Source organism: Gobio gobio (assembly GCF_949357685.1).
Source record: "Gobio gobio genome assembly, chromosome: 7".
Classification (NCBI taxonomy): Eukaryota; Metazoa; Chordata; class Actinopteri; order Cypriniformes; family Gobionidae; genus Gobio; species Gobio gobio.
This window is the reverse complement of record NC_137103.1, coordinates 45,008,166-45,024,851: the sequence shown is the minus strand read 5'-3', so window position 1 is coordinate 45,024,851 and position 16,686 is coordinate 45,008,166. Positions and strand designations below refer to the sequence as shown.

Below are 16,686 nucleotides of genomic sequence, written 5' to 3'. Positions count from 1 at the left end.
AGGCAGAATTTTCATTTTTGGGTGAACTATCCCTTTAACCCCCCCAGAGCTGTGTGGAACATGTTTATGATGGATGGATGCTCTTTTTTGAGCTTCAAACTCGTGGGCCCTGTTTACTGCCATTATAAAGTTTGGAGGCGTCAGGATATTTATTAATATAACTCCGATGGTGTTCATCAGAAAGAAGAAAGTCACATACACCTAGGATGGCTTGAGGGAGAGTAAATCATGGGCTAATGTTCATTTTAAAGTGAACTGATCCTTTTTAGCAGCAAAAAATGAAAATGGATTCTTGAGATTGATTTCTGATTCAGCTTTGACATTACAAAGCATACATATATAATAATATAATCAAAATACGGCCAAAAAAGGAAATAGAAATCATTGCACATGTCAAAATATTGCTTTATTTCACCAGTATTCAATGTCACCTTGTCCTAATTTCAAGCCATGGAGTGGTGATGGGAAAATAAATGTTTAGGTATTTATTTCTTGTAACATCCTCTGAATTTTTTTATTTTTTATTTTATTTTTTATTTTTTTTTAGTTGTTACACACACCAGCTCATGTTTTACCTGCTGCTTCAGTCCTGTGCTCAATGTTTGTCAATTCCCTCCTGATCTCCAACACTGGTGTCCGGTAAGACCCCCTCAAGTTTTTCTTCAAATGCACAATGGATATTATGAATATATTTCTTGGATGGATATTACTTATATGGATATTACTTAACCGCAGTAGACATGCCTATTTCTCAGTTTCCCTTCTCCTTGTTTTCTGAGATGCTCTGTACTGCAAGCAAATACTCTTTTATATTTTTGCTTTGGCTGTCATTACTACAGAGAGGAATTGGAGTCTTCAGAGCAGGAAATGGACAGTGAGAAAGAGGAAGAGGACTCTGAGGAGGAATTGGAGACACGTGATAGTCAGCAGGAGCTCAGAGCCCAGGGTTCAGTGGATGAGGTGACACCGAAACTTTCTAAAGTGCACGAGAAGGAACTGAAGAGGGTCAGAAAGACTGACTTTAGCTGGATGACTGGCCTCATTGATTCCAAACTGTGATGAAGTAATTTCACAATCTTGTTAAATTTTTTTTTTTTTTTTTTTTTTTTTTCCCAACTTGCTTCAGATCCAGAATTGTGGTTGGTTAACAATTGTTTATTGGGATTGCAGTAGCCCATTAGTGGTTTAAGGAATTATTCTCTTTGGACCAATAAGGACAAGAATGCTTTTTTTTAACTCTGAATGTTAGTGTAATGTTCATCCCATTTTCATCAACAATAATTTATAAAATACTTTTTGAACAATGTGCTGTTAAAAAGTTTATTTCTTTCTGTTTGTGCATTGATTTTGTAACTTTCTGGTAAACAAGTTTTTATAAAAAAATTATATTTAACACTATTTTAATGTTTTTGAAAGAAATCTCTTATGCTCATAAAGAGCATTTATTTGATCAAAAATACAGAAAAAAAACGTAATGTGAAATATTACAATTTAAAATAATGGTTTTCTATTTTAATACATTTTAAAATATCAATTTGATGATGCAAAGCTGAAAAAGCTAAAGAACAGCGTTTATTTTAAATTAGAAATCTTTTGTAACAATATACACTACCGTTCAAAAGTTTGGGGGCAATTTTTTTTTTTTTTTTTTCAGCAAGTATGTGTTAAATTGATAAAAAGTGATTAAAGATTTATATTGTTAGAAAATAATTATATTTTGAATACATTTTGTTATTTTTATTCATCAATGAATCATGAAAAAAGATCAGAGGTTCCCAAAAAAATAAGCAGCACAACTGTTTCCAACATTGATAATAAATCAGCATAATTAGAATTATTTCTGGAGGATCATGTGACACTGAAGACAGGAGTAATGATGCTGATAATTCAGCTTTGACATCACAGAAATAAAGTATATTTTAAAGGATATTAAAATAGAAAACCTTTATTTTAGCTTGTAGTAATATTACTGTTGTTACTTTTTTCTGTATTTTTGAATAATAAATGCAGGCATAATGAGCATAACAGACGACTTTCAAAAACATTAAAAATAGTAATGCTTCCAAACTTTTGAGAGAGATAGATTGATGCATTTTTGTTTTGTTTTGTTTTTTTGTATAAACCAGTCTAAGGAAGCTGGTTAGGCTGGTGTGTTTCGATGGTTTATGAGTGGTGTAGGTCAAATGTTTGCTGGTCATGTGTTGGTAACGCCTCACAGTTACTTCAATCCTGTGGTTATCATCTCTGTGTACTAATGTAAACCACAGACAAGGTAAATGATGTCAACCCTTATGCATTGGAACTGTTTTCCAGGAAATGTATCAAAGGTCATGTGGTTATGATATGCTTTTTAGGACTGATATTGTACAAAATGAATTGCTCAGGACACAAGTTGTTTCAAATTTGTTTCACAAGCACATTTCTTTTTGAAACGCTAATATCTTATCTCTTACCCATGTCTGGATTTCTAGTTCAAGCAAAGTCGAATTTCAGTTGAGCTTTGCTCCCACTTTGCTTCAGGCTTTAACTAATATTGAGTTGTTTTTTTTGGACTGTCTAGATGGATGTTTCTCACTATTGTTCCTAAAAATACAAAGTTAACTAAGTTGCATACAAATTCCAGGTCCAGAATGGGAGGCGTTGCGTTGTTACTGGCATGTAATCAGGTCGTTCTTTGTCTTTGCTTCTCATGCAACTTGCAAGCCAAGCTCAACTCAGCTTTTAGTCAGTGCATTAACCACAAAAAAAAAAAAAAACGTCTGAAAGGGCCTTTAGAGAAAATTAGCAGCAAACCCTTCTGAGGAATGTGACCCTGTACAATTGCTGCCGCATGTATTCCAGCTCCTGCGGGTTCACAGTCGACCTCTTAAACCCCCCCCCTTCTACTTATTTCAACCACTCAAATGTTGCATTTGGCTACAAAACTGTTTATTTCAGTGTAAATGAGACACATTACAAGTCTTATGTTGTATATTCCCCCTGCAGTGGAGTGTTAACCACAATTATTGCAAGAATGCCACACAACAGAATCAATATGCTCCTACAAAGAATAATGTACGTTTGTTCTTACATTACATTCAACCGGATTTTAATAGTACAATTTATTGCAACAGAAGTGTTTCATTTTGTAATTTTGTCAAGGGCAATATCTCTGTGGCATTATAGGAGGACAAAACTGAATTCAAACAAAAGTAGTCAAGAGAATATAAAAATATTTTACAGATGTAAATAAGGCTTCACATTCACAAAAATACAGACAATATGCTCTGATGCAATGAAGCATGTGTTTAAGGACCGACCGCATGTTCACAAGGGCCTCATGAAACGATAAAAATGCTAACAAGTTGAAATCAAAAATCAACGACTTGGCACCTGCATTTGTGACCAGCTGCACTTCAAACCAGCCGTCCACATTGGACTCGATCCCTTCTCTTTTCTGTGCATACGGTGGAGCCCCGCTGGTGTCCAACCTCAATATTACACAACCATTACAAAATACCTCATGTATATGTCGAACCAGCTGTGGTTTTCAAAAGGATGTTAGTGCCTGAGTGATTGTGACAAGCGTCGGCTCATAGACCTAATAAAGAAGGTCTGTAATGTAGAACATCTGGATTAGCATATGATTTGCATGAAGGAAAATTTGTGGTGTCACTTAAGGGACAGTAAAAATCACGAGGGTGTTTTAGAGATTTCAGTTCTAAAATTTTGAAGCAAATTGGAGAATCTCCAAGTTTTGATGCAGAACTACAAGAGAAAATGTCAGAATTCCTGCCTCGCTGTGTGCACTTTGGTGGCAGTGAATCAATTGTGTGCAAATATCTTAAACCTGAAGTGTCTTGTTGCTTCATAATGGATAAAGTGTAATCACGTAAAGTGCTTGTGTAACAATCTTTTGCAAAAACAAGAATTATGCATTAAAAATCACTTTCAAATCAAACAAACAAAAAAAAAACTCTAGTTGCAATGGGGCAAGTGTACCAGGTCCTAAATCTCCAGGATATTTTCACACCACTAATATTCGGAATGTTAACACAAGAAAACGGTTGCGATTCCCTCACTTCCGCATGGTGAAAAAAATCCACTTTGGTTACATGTACAAACTGTCTGTCTGCATTGCTTTCCAGAAGAGTTGTAATAATAGCACCACCGAAGCCGAGATAAAGAATACTGACTACATGTATATAAATATATAAGCATTATATAAGCATAACTGAATGAATAACTAGCACACTCCAAATAACTATAAAAAGAGACTTTAACCATGCCTTGTAAAAAGCACTGAGGGACAAACGTTACAAAACTACACTATCTTAAGTAGAGCACATTGCAAAACTCGCATAGCTAGTCTGAAGATTACCTACGACCATAAAGTCGAAAAACCAACCAAATATGTAAAAGTAGAATAAATGTGCCCATTGTTGCTTTGGAGTTATTAAAGCGTGGTATAAGAACCATAGTTCCCATTTGTGTGTTTCCTCTACAATTACTTCTCAGGCAATTTTACAGCACCTTGAACACAAAAAACAAGGGAAGTAATGCATGTTATTTTGACATATATCTAAGCTACACTAAGGAGAGCTCCTTCTCTTTGTTATTTTAGCTAATGGAGAATCATTTTAACTCAAATGCACGAGCACTGCAAGCAGCAAAAGCATGCATGTTAGTAAAAGAGATGGAATGGGTGGTTCCTGACGACATTCTCGAAGAACGCAGCATGCAAAACTTGTAGAAATTGGCTTACGGTCTCTTTAGAGTTATACAGAGTTGGAAAGTGAGGGAATATTGGGATCTGGCTTCTGCTCAGGCGAACAGAACAGGAAAAGTCGACTTCGGAGGCTTTTATAGGCAAACCTGAAATACATTATATGTCCCATTGCAACGAAGGAAACCGAGATGATCACGAGAAGGCCGAAGGCCTCTGGATTTGGTGCAAGGATGACCATGATGAAGTGCAGGAGATCGAGAAGATAGTTCATGGAGTTCTGGACACCATTGATGATTCCTCTCTCGGACTCGATCACATTCTCTTGCATCAGTTGGGTCACAGTCAAGTCAAAAGACCAAAGACCTGAAAGGAATTTAGGAGAATCAATTAAAACATATATTGTGACATTAAAATAGCACCAGCACACAATTATCACAAACATGACTTGTTGTTTTTGGTCTCAAAGGTTGGCTTTACAACTTTCAGGTGATAAAAAAATATGGATATCACTTTCTTCATCTTGAAGATAACGGAAAATTAGGCTAAATAAAACTATTTATATTGTTTCCTGTTGGTTGCTCATTTACTTACCCATTCTAGCAGCAATGACACCGGCGAAGAGAAGACTGACGGACAGGTAAGATTCTACTTGGGGGGCTTCCTCAAAAACAGTGGTGTTTGTTGGAATCTGTGGTGCAATTGTAGGAAGAAAATTAGGACTCTCAGGCAGCGAGCTGCTGTCTCCAAACAGATGTTTTAAGACCTCTTCGAAGGGTGAGACGCTGAGATCGAAAGGGCTGCCAGGAGCAAAGACGGATGCCACGCAGAGCGTGAGGCAAGACAGTTGGGTGACTCCAGCGATGAAGCCGGTTCTGATCAGGCCGCACTTCTTTCTGATCCAGGTGAAGGCCACCGTTCCAAGGATTCCAGATATAGCCGAGGCTCCCATGAGGAGACTGAGCACAGAGCCGTTCAGGCCCTGAGTGTACGCGAAGCCCGTGGTGATGCAGTCAAAGCCCAGGACGGTCATGTAGAGGAAAGCCAGAGACATGCCGGCAAAGAAGATGGACTGATTGTAGTAGGCTACCCAGCCATCCTTAAAGGTACGGATGGGCTCTGCCATTTGGTAGCAGCAACTGGTGTTCTTCTTCACCTCAGCGGTTTCATTCATCAGCTGGGAGCCTTCAACTGGACTTTCATTATTTCCAATCTCTGCAACAGTGAATTGGAAAACCAATTAGATAGATATAATTGGATAAGCCACCCCTTTGCATTGTTTAGAAAACTAAAATGCACAATGAAAGGCATTTTTAACAAATATGGTTCAAAATAGGATCTGAAACTCTTTAAAAAAAAATAGCAAATGATCAGTCAAAAGATGCTTAATCTTCAAAATGTGTCCAAAAAAAAAAAGAAGTCAAAATTGGCAATAGTTTTGCTAGTAACAGGTTTTCAGAATTTGCCTTAAATGCAGGTTTATAGTTAGTCGAAATAAAAAGTTAATACATTTTCTTTAAATGGCTTTGGTCATATTGTCAGATGGTGAGCTTGACAAGTGCAGTTAACACTACAGTTCGAGTAACGTATTGATAAAATGAATTATTTACAGTACTTCCCGGATGTCACAATTTTAAGGAATGTTACACTTTTGTATTGGGGGAAATCAATAAGTAACAAAGTTCTGCACAAAGTGGGGGAGTTTTAAAATCACTTTTGCAGTTTTAAGGCGGATTAATATTGCATACTTCTCGTGTTAGATAATATATACTCTATGTACTGTATTAGTGGAAAGTGCCAGAAGAGATTTGAGTGCTATTACAAACCTTTTTGTACGTTGAGATGCTTCAGTTCCTGGTCATCGGTGTTCTTCTCTCCTGCTTTGAAGGCAAGTGCTGGAGTCTTTTGATAAACTTTCCAAAGCAGGAAGTACTCCAAGCACATGGAGACCAGGTTCCAGCCCGAGATAAAACCACAGCCGATGAAATGGGAACCGAATGACATGATCTGGCCCACAAGCATTGGAGCCAGAATATTGGTTAACTGGTCAATTATTCTTACAGTTGCATTCATATCTGAAAAAAATAGAAATATAGAAAACAAACTTGAGTATAATTGTTAAAAACTGTGATATATTCTGTGATGAAAATAAAGAGAGATACATAAAAAAGATTTTTTTTTTTTAAAGAAGTCTCTTATGTTTACCAGAGCTGCATTTATTTGTTAAAAACAGTAATATCGAAATATTATTAATATATTTTATAGGGATGCACCGATATGAACATTTTGGCCGATACCGATAACCGATAATTCTTAATATTTGAAAGCCGATAACCGATATATTGGCCGATAAATCTAAATACAAATTTTAATAAACTCTGAGAGCCTGATTACAAAAACAAAAGGCTCACCATTAAAAGCCATGTCCCAAACACTTCAACATGAATCAAACCTATACACTACAGTAGCCTATTTGAACCTGTGTGAGATTCCTTACCTTTTCAAATTAATTTTACACTCCTATGGCCAAATTTTTTTTTTAACACTTTACAATAAGGTTTAATTTTTGTTAGTATTAGTTAACCAACAATGAATGAACAATACTTCAACAGGATTTATTAATTTTAGTTCATGTTAATCTCAACATATTCAGACCCAAAGTTGTGTCTTTTAACATTAGGTATGAACTGTGAATGGACTGTTACAAAACACAAACATTTTATTACTAAAAGAAACAAAGGTTATTGCTCTCTGTTTGTTCATGATAGTTAATGCATTAATAAAATGAGACCTTATTTGTAAAATGTTACCAAAAATTATATTGTCTAAAAAATAAAAATAATATACCTAAATAATGCAAACAAGTAATTGAACAGCATTACTGAGGCTGCATAATAAAGAATCAGAATGCAAGTGCATGAAATAACCTCCGCACAGACGATAAAGAAACGGTTTTAATCAAACCATATTGTTGATGGAAATGATACGAGAACAATAAAAGTGCTAATTATAAAAAATAATGCTTCTGTGTTTTTGAAAAAAAAAATATGTTTAATATTACAGTAATAGTAAACATCTGTAATATTAGTCTAGTCTATTAGGAATAATGTTGCTGTGTGAGAGCGCGCTGAAGCTGGAGAGAATGAACGAACAACCATAAACTGAAGCGCTTAGAAGTTTAATTAACAACTAAACGCATCATATATGAGAACAATAAGATATTTATACAAAATAAATATAATATTACAACTTATATTAGCACAAAATCACGCATAGGTGAATGGTTATAACTCCTGTGGATGCTCTTCCCCTGTTTGAGAGCGCGCTGAAACTGAAGATGATCACCGGTACAGTGAAGCACTGCGGGTTATTGACTTAACGAAACACATCCTATATGACTCTAATCAGATGTTTATACTACAAAAACGTAATATTACGACTTACATATGCTTAAAATGACGCGAATGCACAAGCGAACTTGACTGTGCTGGTCAGAATGCGTTGTTGACGCTTCCCACAACAGCGCGCTGAAAAACAACTAAACCCCGAGAATTCACTACGTTTTATAACAGAAATATTCTCATTGCAGTGTTATGTATAGGACAGTCCCATTAGTTATTAATGCTGTGCATTTCTGTTTGAAATGCGCGCGCCAAGACAATGAAGTGCTTTCGCATCGTTAATTAACTCAACCAAACGCATCCTATATGGGATTATATACACAAAATAATAAATATAATATTACAACTTACAATGGCACAAAAGGCTGTGAATGCACAAGCAAACTTGACTGTGCTCGTCATGAAGGTGTAACTCCGTGGGCGCGCGCTGAAGCTAAAGACCGGTACAATGAAGTGCTTTACTGCATCGTTTATTAACTCAACCAAACGCATCCTATATGATATTACATACACAGAATAATAATAAATATAATATTATAACTTACAATGGCACAAAAGGCTGTGAATGCGCAAGTGAACTTGACTGTGCTCGTCATGAATAACTCCGTGGGTGCGCTCTTCCCTCAACAAACGCGCTGAAACACAACGCTCTTTTACAGCCTATTCTATTCTCATTATCATTTTATGTAGATTATAGAAGACTTGCGCTGCACATGTTGCACATAACTGTATTTTCCTTTTCGAAGTGATTCCAAACATATTTAGAGCAATTCAAACCCATCATGGTGGACAGCGCGTCTGTCTCAGCTGAAGGAAATAATACATTATCTATCGGCTTGACTATATCGGTCAAATTTTCTTATTGGACCGATAACGATAACATCAAAAATAATCATTTATCGGCCGATAACGATATGTTGCCGATATATCGTGCATCCCTAATATTTTATAATGTAATTTATTCCTGTGATGGCAAAGCTGAATTTTCAGCATCATTACTCCAGTCTTCAGTGTCACATGATCCTTTAGGAATCATTCGAATACAAATCTATATATATATATAGTTTTACTTTTTTCATTTAGTTTTTTTTCCCACAGTAACGAGAAAGCAATGTGTTGGCTATGCTTTCATGGATTTCCAGGAGGTTAATGGGTTTATAATGTCATAAGGAACGACAGCTGATGCAAGCACTCCATGAAGATAAGATGATTGATGGAGAAACTGCTGTAATGTATTTTATGAGTTTCCTCGACTAAGTGAAATGATTGTTATAGACAGTATAGTGGTTGAAAAAACTTATTTGGACACTTAAACCACATTCCGTTGAATATATACAAATACAAAATAGTCTAAAGGATGTTTGTTACACTAGGTTTTACATTTTAAAACAACAGATATATTGGTCAAAATCAATTGATCCCAAAATCTTCATATCTCCTAAAAGTCTTTAGTTTTATCATATTTATAAAAGAAAGATACGCTGTACCGAGTCTTTCCGGAAAAAAACGAGCGGCTGGAGGCTTATCGTGTGGGCGGAGCTAAAGAATGAGAGCGCTCGCAGCTATTGCGTTGAGAGCGTCTGAAAGCCATCCTTAAACGTGGAAAAGAAAACGTTATCCTAAATAAACCATGACTATCAATCAGATTCAACCACACATATATGATCCAGAATCTGATCCGGAGGCTGAAACTGAACAGGAGCAGCAGCAGAAACTACTACAGCAGGACGTCTCTATGTGGTATACTGTAACTGTATATAACTCCATCCACTGTCCCATTAACACTGGGTTCTTTGGGAAGCTGTAATGGGTTGTCTTGCCCTGACAACCAAAAACACACTTCTTTGGTGACATTGTTAATTTCGTGAAGTCCTGTGACTGCAGCGCAACCGAGCAAAGCGTGTTAATGGGCGTGCATTTCCTTTCTCACTCTTCGGTCGCGCGCGCACCCTTCCAGGAGAAGAGCCCGTACAAGGACATTCCGCCCTTGTTGACGTCACGCAGACCCATACTCGGAAAAAACTTTCCGAAACTTGTGAGAAACCTGAAGGAGTATTTTTGGCACTGAAATACTCCTTAAAACGTCCAACTTTCTTTTTTGAAACTTGGAATCCAAGTCTTTAACAGTGTAAAAAGCTCAGTATGCATGAAACAGCATTTCACCCCCCCTTTTAATGTGATGAACAGCAACTGTGTTTACTCTGCCAGGAACTGACTTTATAAATATACTTCAATCCACCGTAAGATTAAAATTAATTGGTTAAAATTGATTTATTTAATGCAATGAGATGCATGTATTTTTAGCTTGGCTTAGTGTCTAAAAGTGTCCAGATACTTTTTGGGGCCACTGTAATAGAGCTTAAAGAAGGTGAAACATTAAAAGTCCTGACCTGCCAGTTTGCTCCGATCATCTCCAGCCACAACCACAACCCAGTCCCTCTGGATGGTGATGGACATAGCTGTGCTGGCCAGGTTAGCGATGTTAGCAATGCTGATGACCATAATGTAGCAGCATGTCTGAAATGACAAAGAACATGTGATTAAATATATGTCACCGTGTATTGTTAATTGTTTTAGTGCACTGCCACAAAAAGTTTCGACTCAATTTTCGGGAACAGTCCAGAGCAAAAAACAGTTCAATGAACTAGCCACATTTTGTCTGCTATATGGGTTTTCGACCTCAGTGACACCAGGACAAACAGCAGGTTTTGTTTGTTATTGTATATGTTAAGCTTTCCAGTCTTTTAACAGACTCAAAGGACTAATATTGAGCAAGCAACATGCTTTCTACTCGTGACATCCCTGGATTTTGCTGACAGCATGTCACCGTTTTGTTGCCAAGGTGTCGGGTTTCACTTACATGAAGTTAAGTTGAGGCCATGCAAAAAAGAGCTCTTTCCGTTTTAGACAACATTACCTCCTATCTTTTGTTAAGGAGCTTGAAATCACTCTGAATATCCTCTTATGAGGAGATTGTTTGCCAACTATGAAAAAGTTCATTTTTTTAAATAATATGCATACAAATGGAGTAAAAACAAAACTGGAGGTCTAAGAACTGCAGCAAGCATGTTCTGCTCTTGGAAATTAAGACTTTCTTTATTAGTGCATAAATAAGGGTTCGTTCTGTGTGCTTTTATATAACTATTAACTCCTTCAGAAAAATACTGATTGATAAATAAATAGTGTCATCGTTTTTCTAGGAAGCAAACTCACCAGCAACCATCCGTCATACATGTCAGAAAGCTGTTCTTTAAACTGGAAAACGGCCATCAGAAGGACACCGCAGAGAATGACAGCACTGTTCTGGACAACCAAAGATGTCTGCGCCACTGAAATCAAGAAAGAAATCGCTCAGTAAAAATGTTGGAATAATTGGCGTAATAAAATGAGTAATTAATGTATAATAAATATAGCTCTACATTCTCTGTGGTTTGGACTTTGCCATGTTTACCTTTCAGTCTGGGGTTTTTGTCCACCCAGTCACCAATAATAGCACCCAGTAAGAGGACAGACCCCGCAACCACCAGTCCATACACGGCTGTCAAGAGTAAACTATTGCCATACAGCTCCACCAAAAACACAGCCACAGCAAAATTCCACATCCGATCCCCCTGTAACATAAAGACACAATGATCATCATTCAACATAGTTTTGCGATTGAAATTGCAAAATAATTAGTTGTCAGCAGTATTTTGCATGATATGGATCAATACATTTATATAAGACAATTTATTAATAAAATAATTAACATATTACACATATGTTCTGGAGTAAATCTTATTGATTTCCGATCTTCAAACTGTCTGCTGTCATGGTAGACTCACTATTATCTCTTAGTAATATCAAACTATCAAATATCAATATCAAAAAATATATTTTTTTTGTTATAAATGTTTTTATGAAAAAGGGCAAAGTCGAATTTCCCTGAATAAGACAATAAACAAAGGAATTCTGACTATTAATAAATATAAAAATATAATAAACAATTTTATATTTGTGACTGACACATAACGAACGAGACCTGCTCTCAAACACAAATCCTAATGTAAAGAATCTCTCACCCATGTTGACATAGCATGTCCGAGGTAAATGAGGAATTTTGCAGACTTGAAGAATTCGCAAAATCTTTCTGAAGAGAGAGGGAGAAAACGTTGATAGAGCAAAAGTGCAATGAGAAAAATTCAAGTGCAAGGTAATTTATTATTTTGAATTTCATTTATCACAGCATCCTCCCGCCAATTAGAGCACTTACCACAGCAAGGTTTCTTAAATGCAACGCTGTCCATTATGTGTTATCGTTTGTATTTGTTCGATTTTGTCCAGATTTAGATTCTTTTGTAAGGGTTCGGGTTAAACAGGCAAAGTAAATCCTCGATGCAAATATTCCCTGCGCAAAACACGAATATTTCCCTTCTCTCCTCTCCAAACTTAGCTATCACTGTAGCTGAAGTCGGAGAGAAATAACCTTTCTAGAACAACTAAATGTGTAAAAACATATAAATCCCGAAAGGGCCAGACCCGCGCTCACGGATGCAGCCGAGCACCGTGTTTACCACACAGTCAGACAGCCCTTCTTCTGACAGACTGCTGATATATTTAGAGCATAGACTCCGCCCCTTTGCGCTCAACAAAGACAGAAGCCGTGTTTCCGTGACACAGCAATATATTTAATAAGACAAGCGCGTCTGCAAATGTCGATGTCATGATTTTGATTCACTATATGACTCCGCGAAATACAGCTAAAATAGTTATATTGTAAAATAGCTTTATTGTGGCAACAGGTCTAAAAATGTTATTGTCACAAATGTTTGTTTCAGAAGTTACATTATCACTATTATTACAAACACCTAGTTCAAACCCCATATAAATTACAATGGTTTTGAATTCTGTCTAAAATTACATATTATCATATTAGACCTATGCTACAGCCGTTCTTTAAGCGAACAAACCAAACAGGCAAGGGTCAACAATATAATGATAGCATTGGGGCATGTTGTCACAAAATGTTTTTTTTTTTTTGAATGGGCATTAAAGGAGTAGTTCACTTTAAAATGAAAATTACCCCATGATTTACTTTGTACAAGCTTTATAACGGCAGTGACGGGGTCCATTGAGTTGGAAGCTCAAAAAAGTGCATCCATCCATAATAGATGGGGGTTTGTAAGAAAAATATTCTTATTTAAAATGTTATAAAGTAAAATAGGCCTAGCTTACGCCAGACCGGCTTCGGTGTTAAACTTATACACATATACACCTGGATGTCTTGTGGGTGAGTAAATCATGGAGTAATTTTCATTTTAAAGTGAACAACTCCTGTAATGGTGGAGATTCTTTTTTTTTTTTTTTTCAGTCAAGTGTTTAAGCTCGTATCGTATCTCATCACTATACAATATAGACTATCATATTTCTTATCATTACATTTGTATTGGCCATTTAAAAACCCATATCAGCATCAACAATGTCTTTATATGTCACCATGACACGGTTTGATGGGTGACATGTTGATTTTTGATTTCTTAAAAGGTGCATGGTAACTCTCTGACATGAAATGGGTGATTGTACAACACAGGCCTTGATGAACATTACTGATTCATGGAAATCCGGAAAATATAGCCAATTAGGGTTTCCATACAATCGGCCATACAAACCATGTTGTCTTATATACCAAATATTAATCTAGATCGCTTTATTTTCACAACCAGTACTGGAAACTTTTTTCTTTTTCCCTGTTCTTGGTTTCACCTTGGATCACTGACAGCTATTTCCCAACAGTTTGGCAGTATATGCCTCTTCCCAATAGTATCTAGTATTTATTCTTTTCAGGTCAGTACTTAGTGTCATTATTAACACACAGCAGCTTCAGCGCAGAAACAAACATAAAGTGAAATGTTACACGGAAAGCTACATGTTTTGTTTTCTGCTTTCGGTTTAAAGGAAATTTTTGCACACTCACTTCTCCAACCCCGTTAGTTTCAGTGGACATGCTTCATTTAACATTGGCTAAACACTCTTAAAAAAATAAAGGTTTCAAAAAGTTTTTGCAGCGATGCACAGAAGAAACATTTTTGGTTCCCCAAAGAACCTTTTGAGTGAAAAGTTCCTAAAATTAATTGTTTTTACTTAGTGTGAAGAACATTTTAATAATCTATAAAGAACCCTTTTCCATTATAAAGAACATTGGAAACGTTCCATATAGATGTTAAAGGTTCTTCATGGAACCATATGCCAATAAAGAACCTTCATTTTTAATGCTGAAGCTCATGGCAAAAGTAATAGCATGTTTTCCTTATCTGGTGATCTTTTAGATTTTTTGACATGATAATGCATAAAAAGTGAAGTAATGCTTTGCTTTGTTTGATTGTTTTTAAATAATAACGTGATGCAATATGTCATATTTAATCACAAAACAAACAGAGAGGATTGTGTCGTTATACCTCTTTGTTAGTGGTTTTCATATTTGTTTGCTGCAGTATTTGGGAGTAGCCTATGCATGACAAAGCAACACCTAACACTGCTTGTGGGCTTGATTAAAAAGTCTGACGATTAGGAACCCATCCCATTCACAGAAGGCTCAAAGCTGAGTCATGTTGCACACAGAACCATCTTATGCAGAGAAATCTGAGACATGGAAGCAGATTACACAGGTCAGAGACTTGGTTTTGTTCTCTATCACTCTGTTGGTCTCACAACACCACTATGTGCTTAACTTTCTTGCTCATATCGTTTACATATAACAAAGACATTGACATTTTTAAACACACAACAATATTCAGAATCATGTTTTTTTTTTGTGGTAAAAGGGTCTAGATTCAATTGAACAAATTACAACTAAACAGTTTTATTTGACCTAACAAATCAGCTGAGCAACTGTTCCAATTTACGAACTGTGGACATTGGCACTTTTCGGGTGATAAGAATCCAAACTTTACACAGGTGTCTAGAATCAATACAGGATTTCTGCCATGACCATGACTGAACCCAAACAAACTAGCGTGTTTGTGATATTAGAGGTGGAAACACACAAGTAAACACTGTTCACGTGATTTAACACTTAAGCCTTTTAAGGGTGACCACATTTCAACAGAACTATACAGCACAGGGGCTAATGCACAATCAACAGGACCACAAACACAAACACTGTAATTCAGTAAATGCAGGCTTTCTGTGTCATGAATGAGGTTAGAAGTTTACTAAACAGGAGAGTGGGATCTAACTGGTATTAAAAATAGGAATGATTACAAAAACCAATAGATTCTATGTTTAGAGCACCAGACAACAGATTAAAATGACTCCCAAAGGCCCAGTTGCTTGCTTTTAATATCTGAATTATGAAGTGTGTGCTGCGATGACTCAAACCTTAAAATAAAGTTTTGGTCTGCCAGCCCAAATGCGATCAGACATTAGGGATTTTTTTCCCCTGGTCCTATAAAGTATAAAACAATCTGTAAATATGTAATTGATGTACATTTAAGAATGATAAAAGAAGCTTGGTTTGATTAAAAACCATATGGAGGCATAGGGGTCTTTTTAGGGTGACCAGACAAACTGCTTTCTGGGGACACGGTTTTTGGTGTCCTGTCTCCGACTGGAGTTGTCCCTGGAAATGTCCCCATGCACTTTACATCATGCTAATACACTGCAACTTATACCACTTTGGTAAAAGTACACTTCAATATGAATAAAAAATGCAACAACTAAATTAAACTTTCAACAATTACACTTGCAGAAAGTACAGCTTTGTTCTCAAAATGAATCTAAATGCTACATAATAAGCCCAGTTAGTAAGATCTAAAGATATGTAGTAAGATAGAAAGATCTACTTCCATAAATACAAACATAAAATAACATCTAAAATTACTGTATATAGCATATTCACAGTTTGTGAAAATACATTTAGAAAATAATGTCAAAATATTTGTTAAATAATTGTAATCTCATATTTATTTTTGCAAATCTGTTTTTGTAATGTCATAATTTTGCTATCATTTTCTCTTGATCTGTTTGCAATGGTAATCATCTTTATAGTGTGATTTTTGACAAATTGTATTTTCAGTTTGACCCACAAACAACATAATAGTTAGGATTCCACAAAATAAAACAAAAAACGAAATATCAACCAGATATCCTATATATATATACATATTTATATTCCCACACTGTAAAAAATTAATCCGTAAAATAATGGAAAAAGTACTGGGAGCTCATTACATGGACATTTTCCAGTAATTTTACGGACATTTCCGCAAACCCTAACATAGTTCAAAATTATAAATACAGGTAAAAGACCTGTAAAAAAATAAATATGGAAAAATAATTTTTTTGAGTGCATTGTTGATTCATTGATAATAAGTGAGATTTCAATTATATTTTAACCACTGAACTAGGAAATGTCCCTGGATTACATTTCAGAAATCTGGTCACAAAGTCTTTTGTCTCATTTCAGGGATGTGCAAAAACCTTTTGTCATCACAAGCAGTGACGTCACAAATCAGGATTCTGCATTTAGGATTGTGGCTGTTGGCTATTTAAAAATCAAAAGGCTCCATTGTACCCTAAATACTACCTGGATTCAACACATTT

General features: G+C 36.0%; 3 protein-coding genes across 3 annotated transcripts in view; 2 read left to right on the top strand and 1 right to left on the bottom strand.

Annotated features, from left to right (window-relative positions):
• The window catches only part of wdr75 (WD repeat domain 75), a 35,635-nt gene extending 32,894 nt beyond the window's left edge, over positions 1–2,741 (top strand). The window contains exons 20-21 of the mRNA XM_079820913.1: positions 548–639; positions 840–2,741. Coding sequence (XP_079677039.1) covers positions 548–639; positions 840–1,059 — 312 coding nt within the window. The 3' untranslated portion in view covers positions 1,060–2,741. The remainder of the gene's footprint in view (positions 1–547; positions 640–839) is intronic.
• The window catches only part of tfpia (tissue factor pathway inhibitor a), a 1,059,262-nt gene that overhangs the window by 1,020,369 nt on the left and 22,207 nt on the right, over positions 1–16,686 (top strand). The gene's annotated exons all lie outside the window — the stretch shown is intronic.
• Positions 2,908–12,687, bottom strand: slc40a1 (solute carrier family 40 member 1). The gene is made up of 8 exons (XM_079820914.1): positions 12,359–12,687; positions 12,168–12,235; positions 11,558–11,717; positions 11,320–11,435; positions 10,497–10,623; positions 6,532–6,780; positions 5,300–5,920; positions 2,908–5,071 (listed from the first exon to the last, which is right to left on the bottom strand). Exons 1-8 carry the CDS (start codon positions 12,390–12,392, stop codon positions 4,758–4,760), a joined length of 1,689 nt encoding a protein of 562 aa, XP_079677040.1. The 5' UTR covers positions 12,393–12,687; the 3' UTR covers positions 2,908–4,757.

Coding starts and splice junctions, on each gene's coding strand:
- slc40a1 (XM_079820914.1), bottom strand. CDS start 12,392: ATGGACAGCGTTGCATTTAAGAAACCTTGCTGTG. Junction 10,624..11,319: donor TGTATGACGGATGGTTGCTG/GTGAGTTTGCTT, acceptor TTGTCATTTCAG/ACATGCTGCTACATTATGGT. Junction 6,781..10,496: donor TGATCGGAGCAAACTGGCAG/GTCAGGACTTTT, acceptor TATTTTTTTCAG/ATATGAATGCAACTGTAAGA.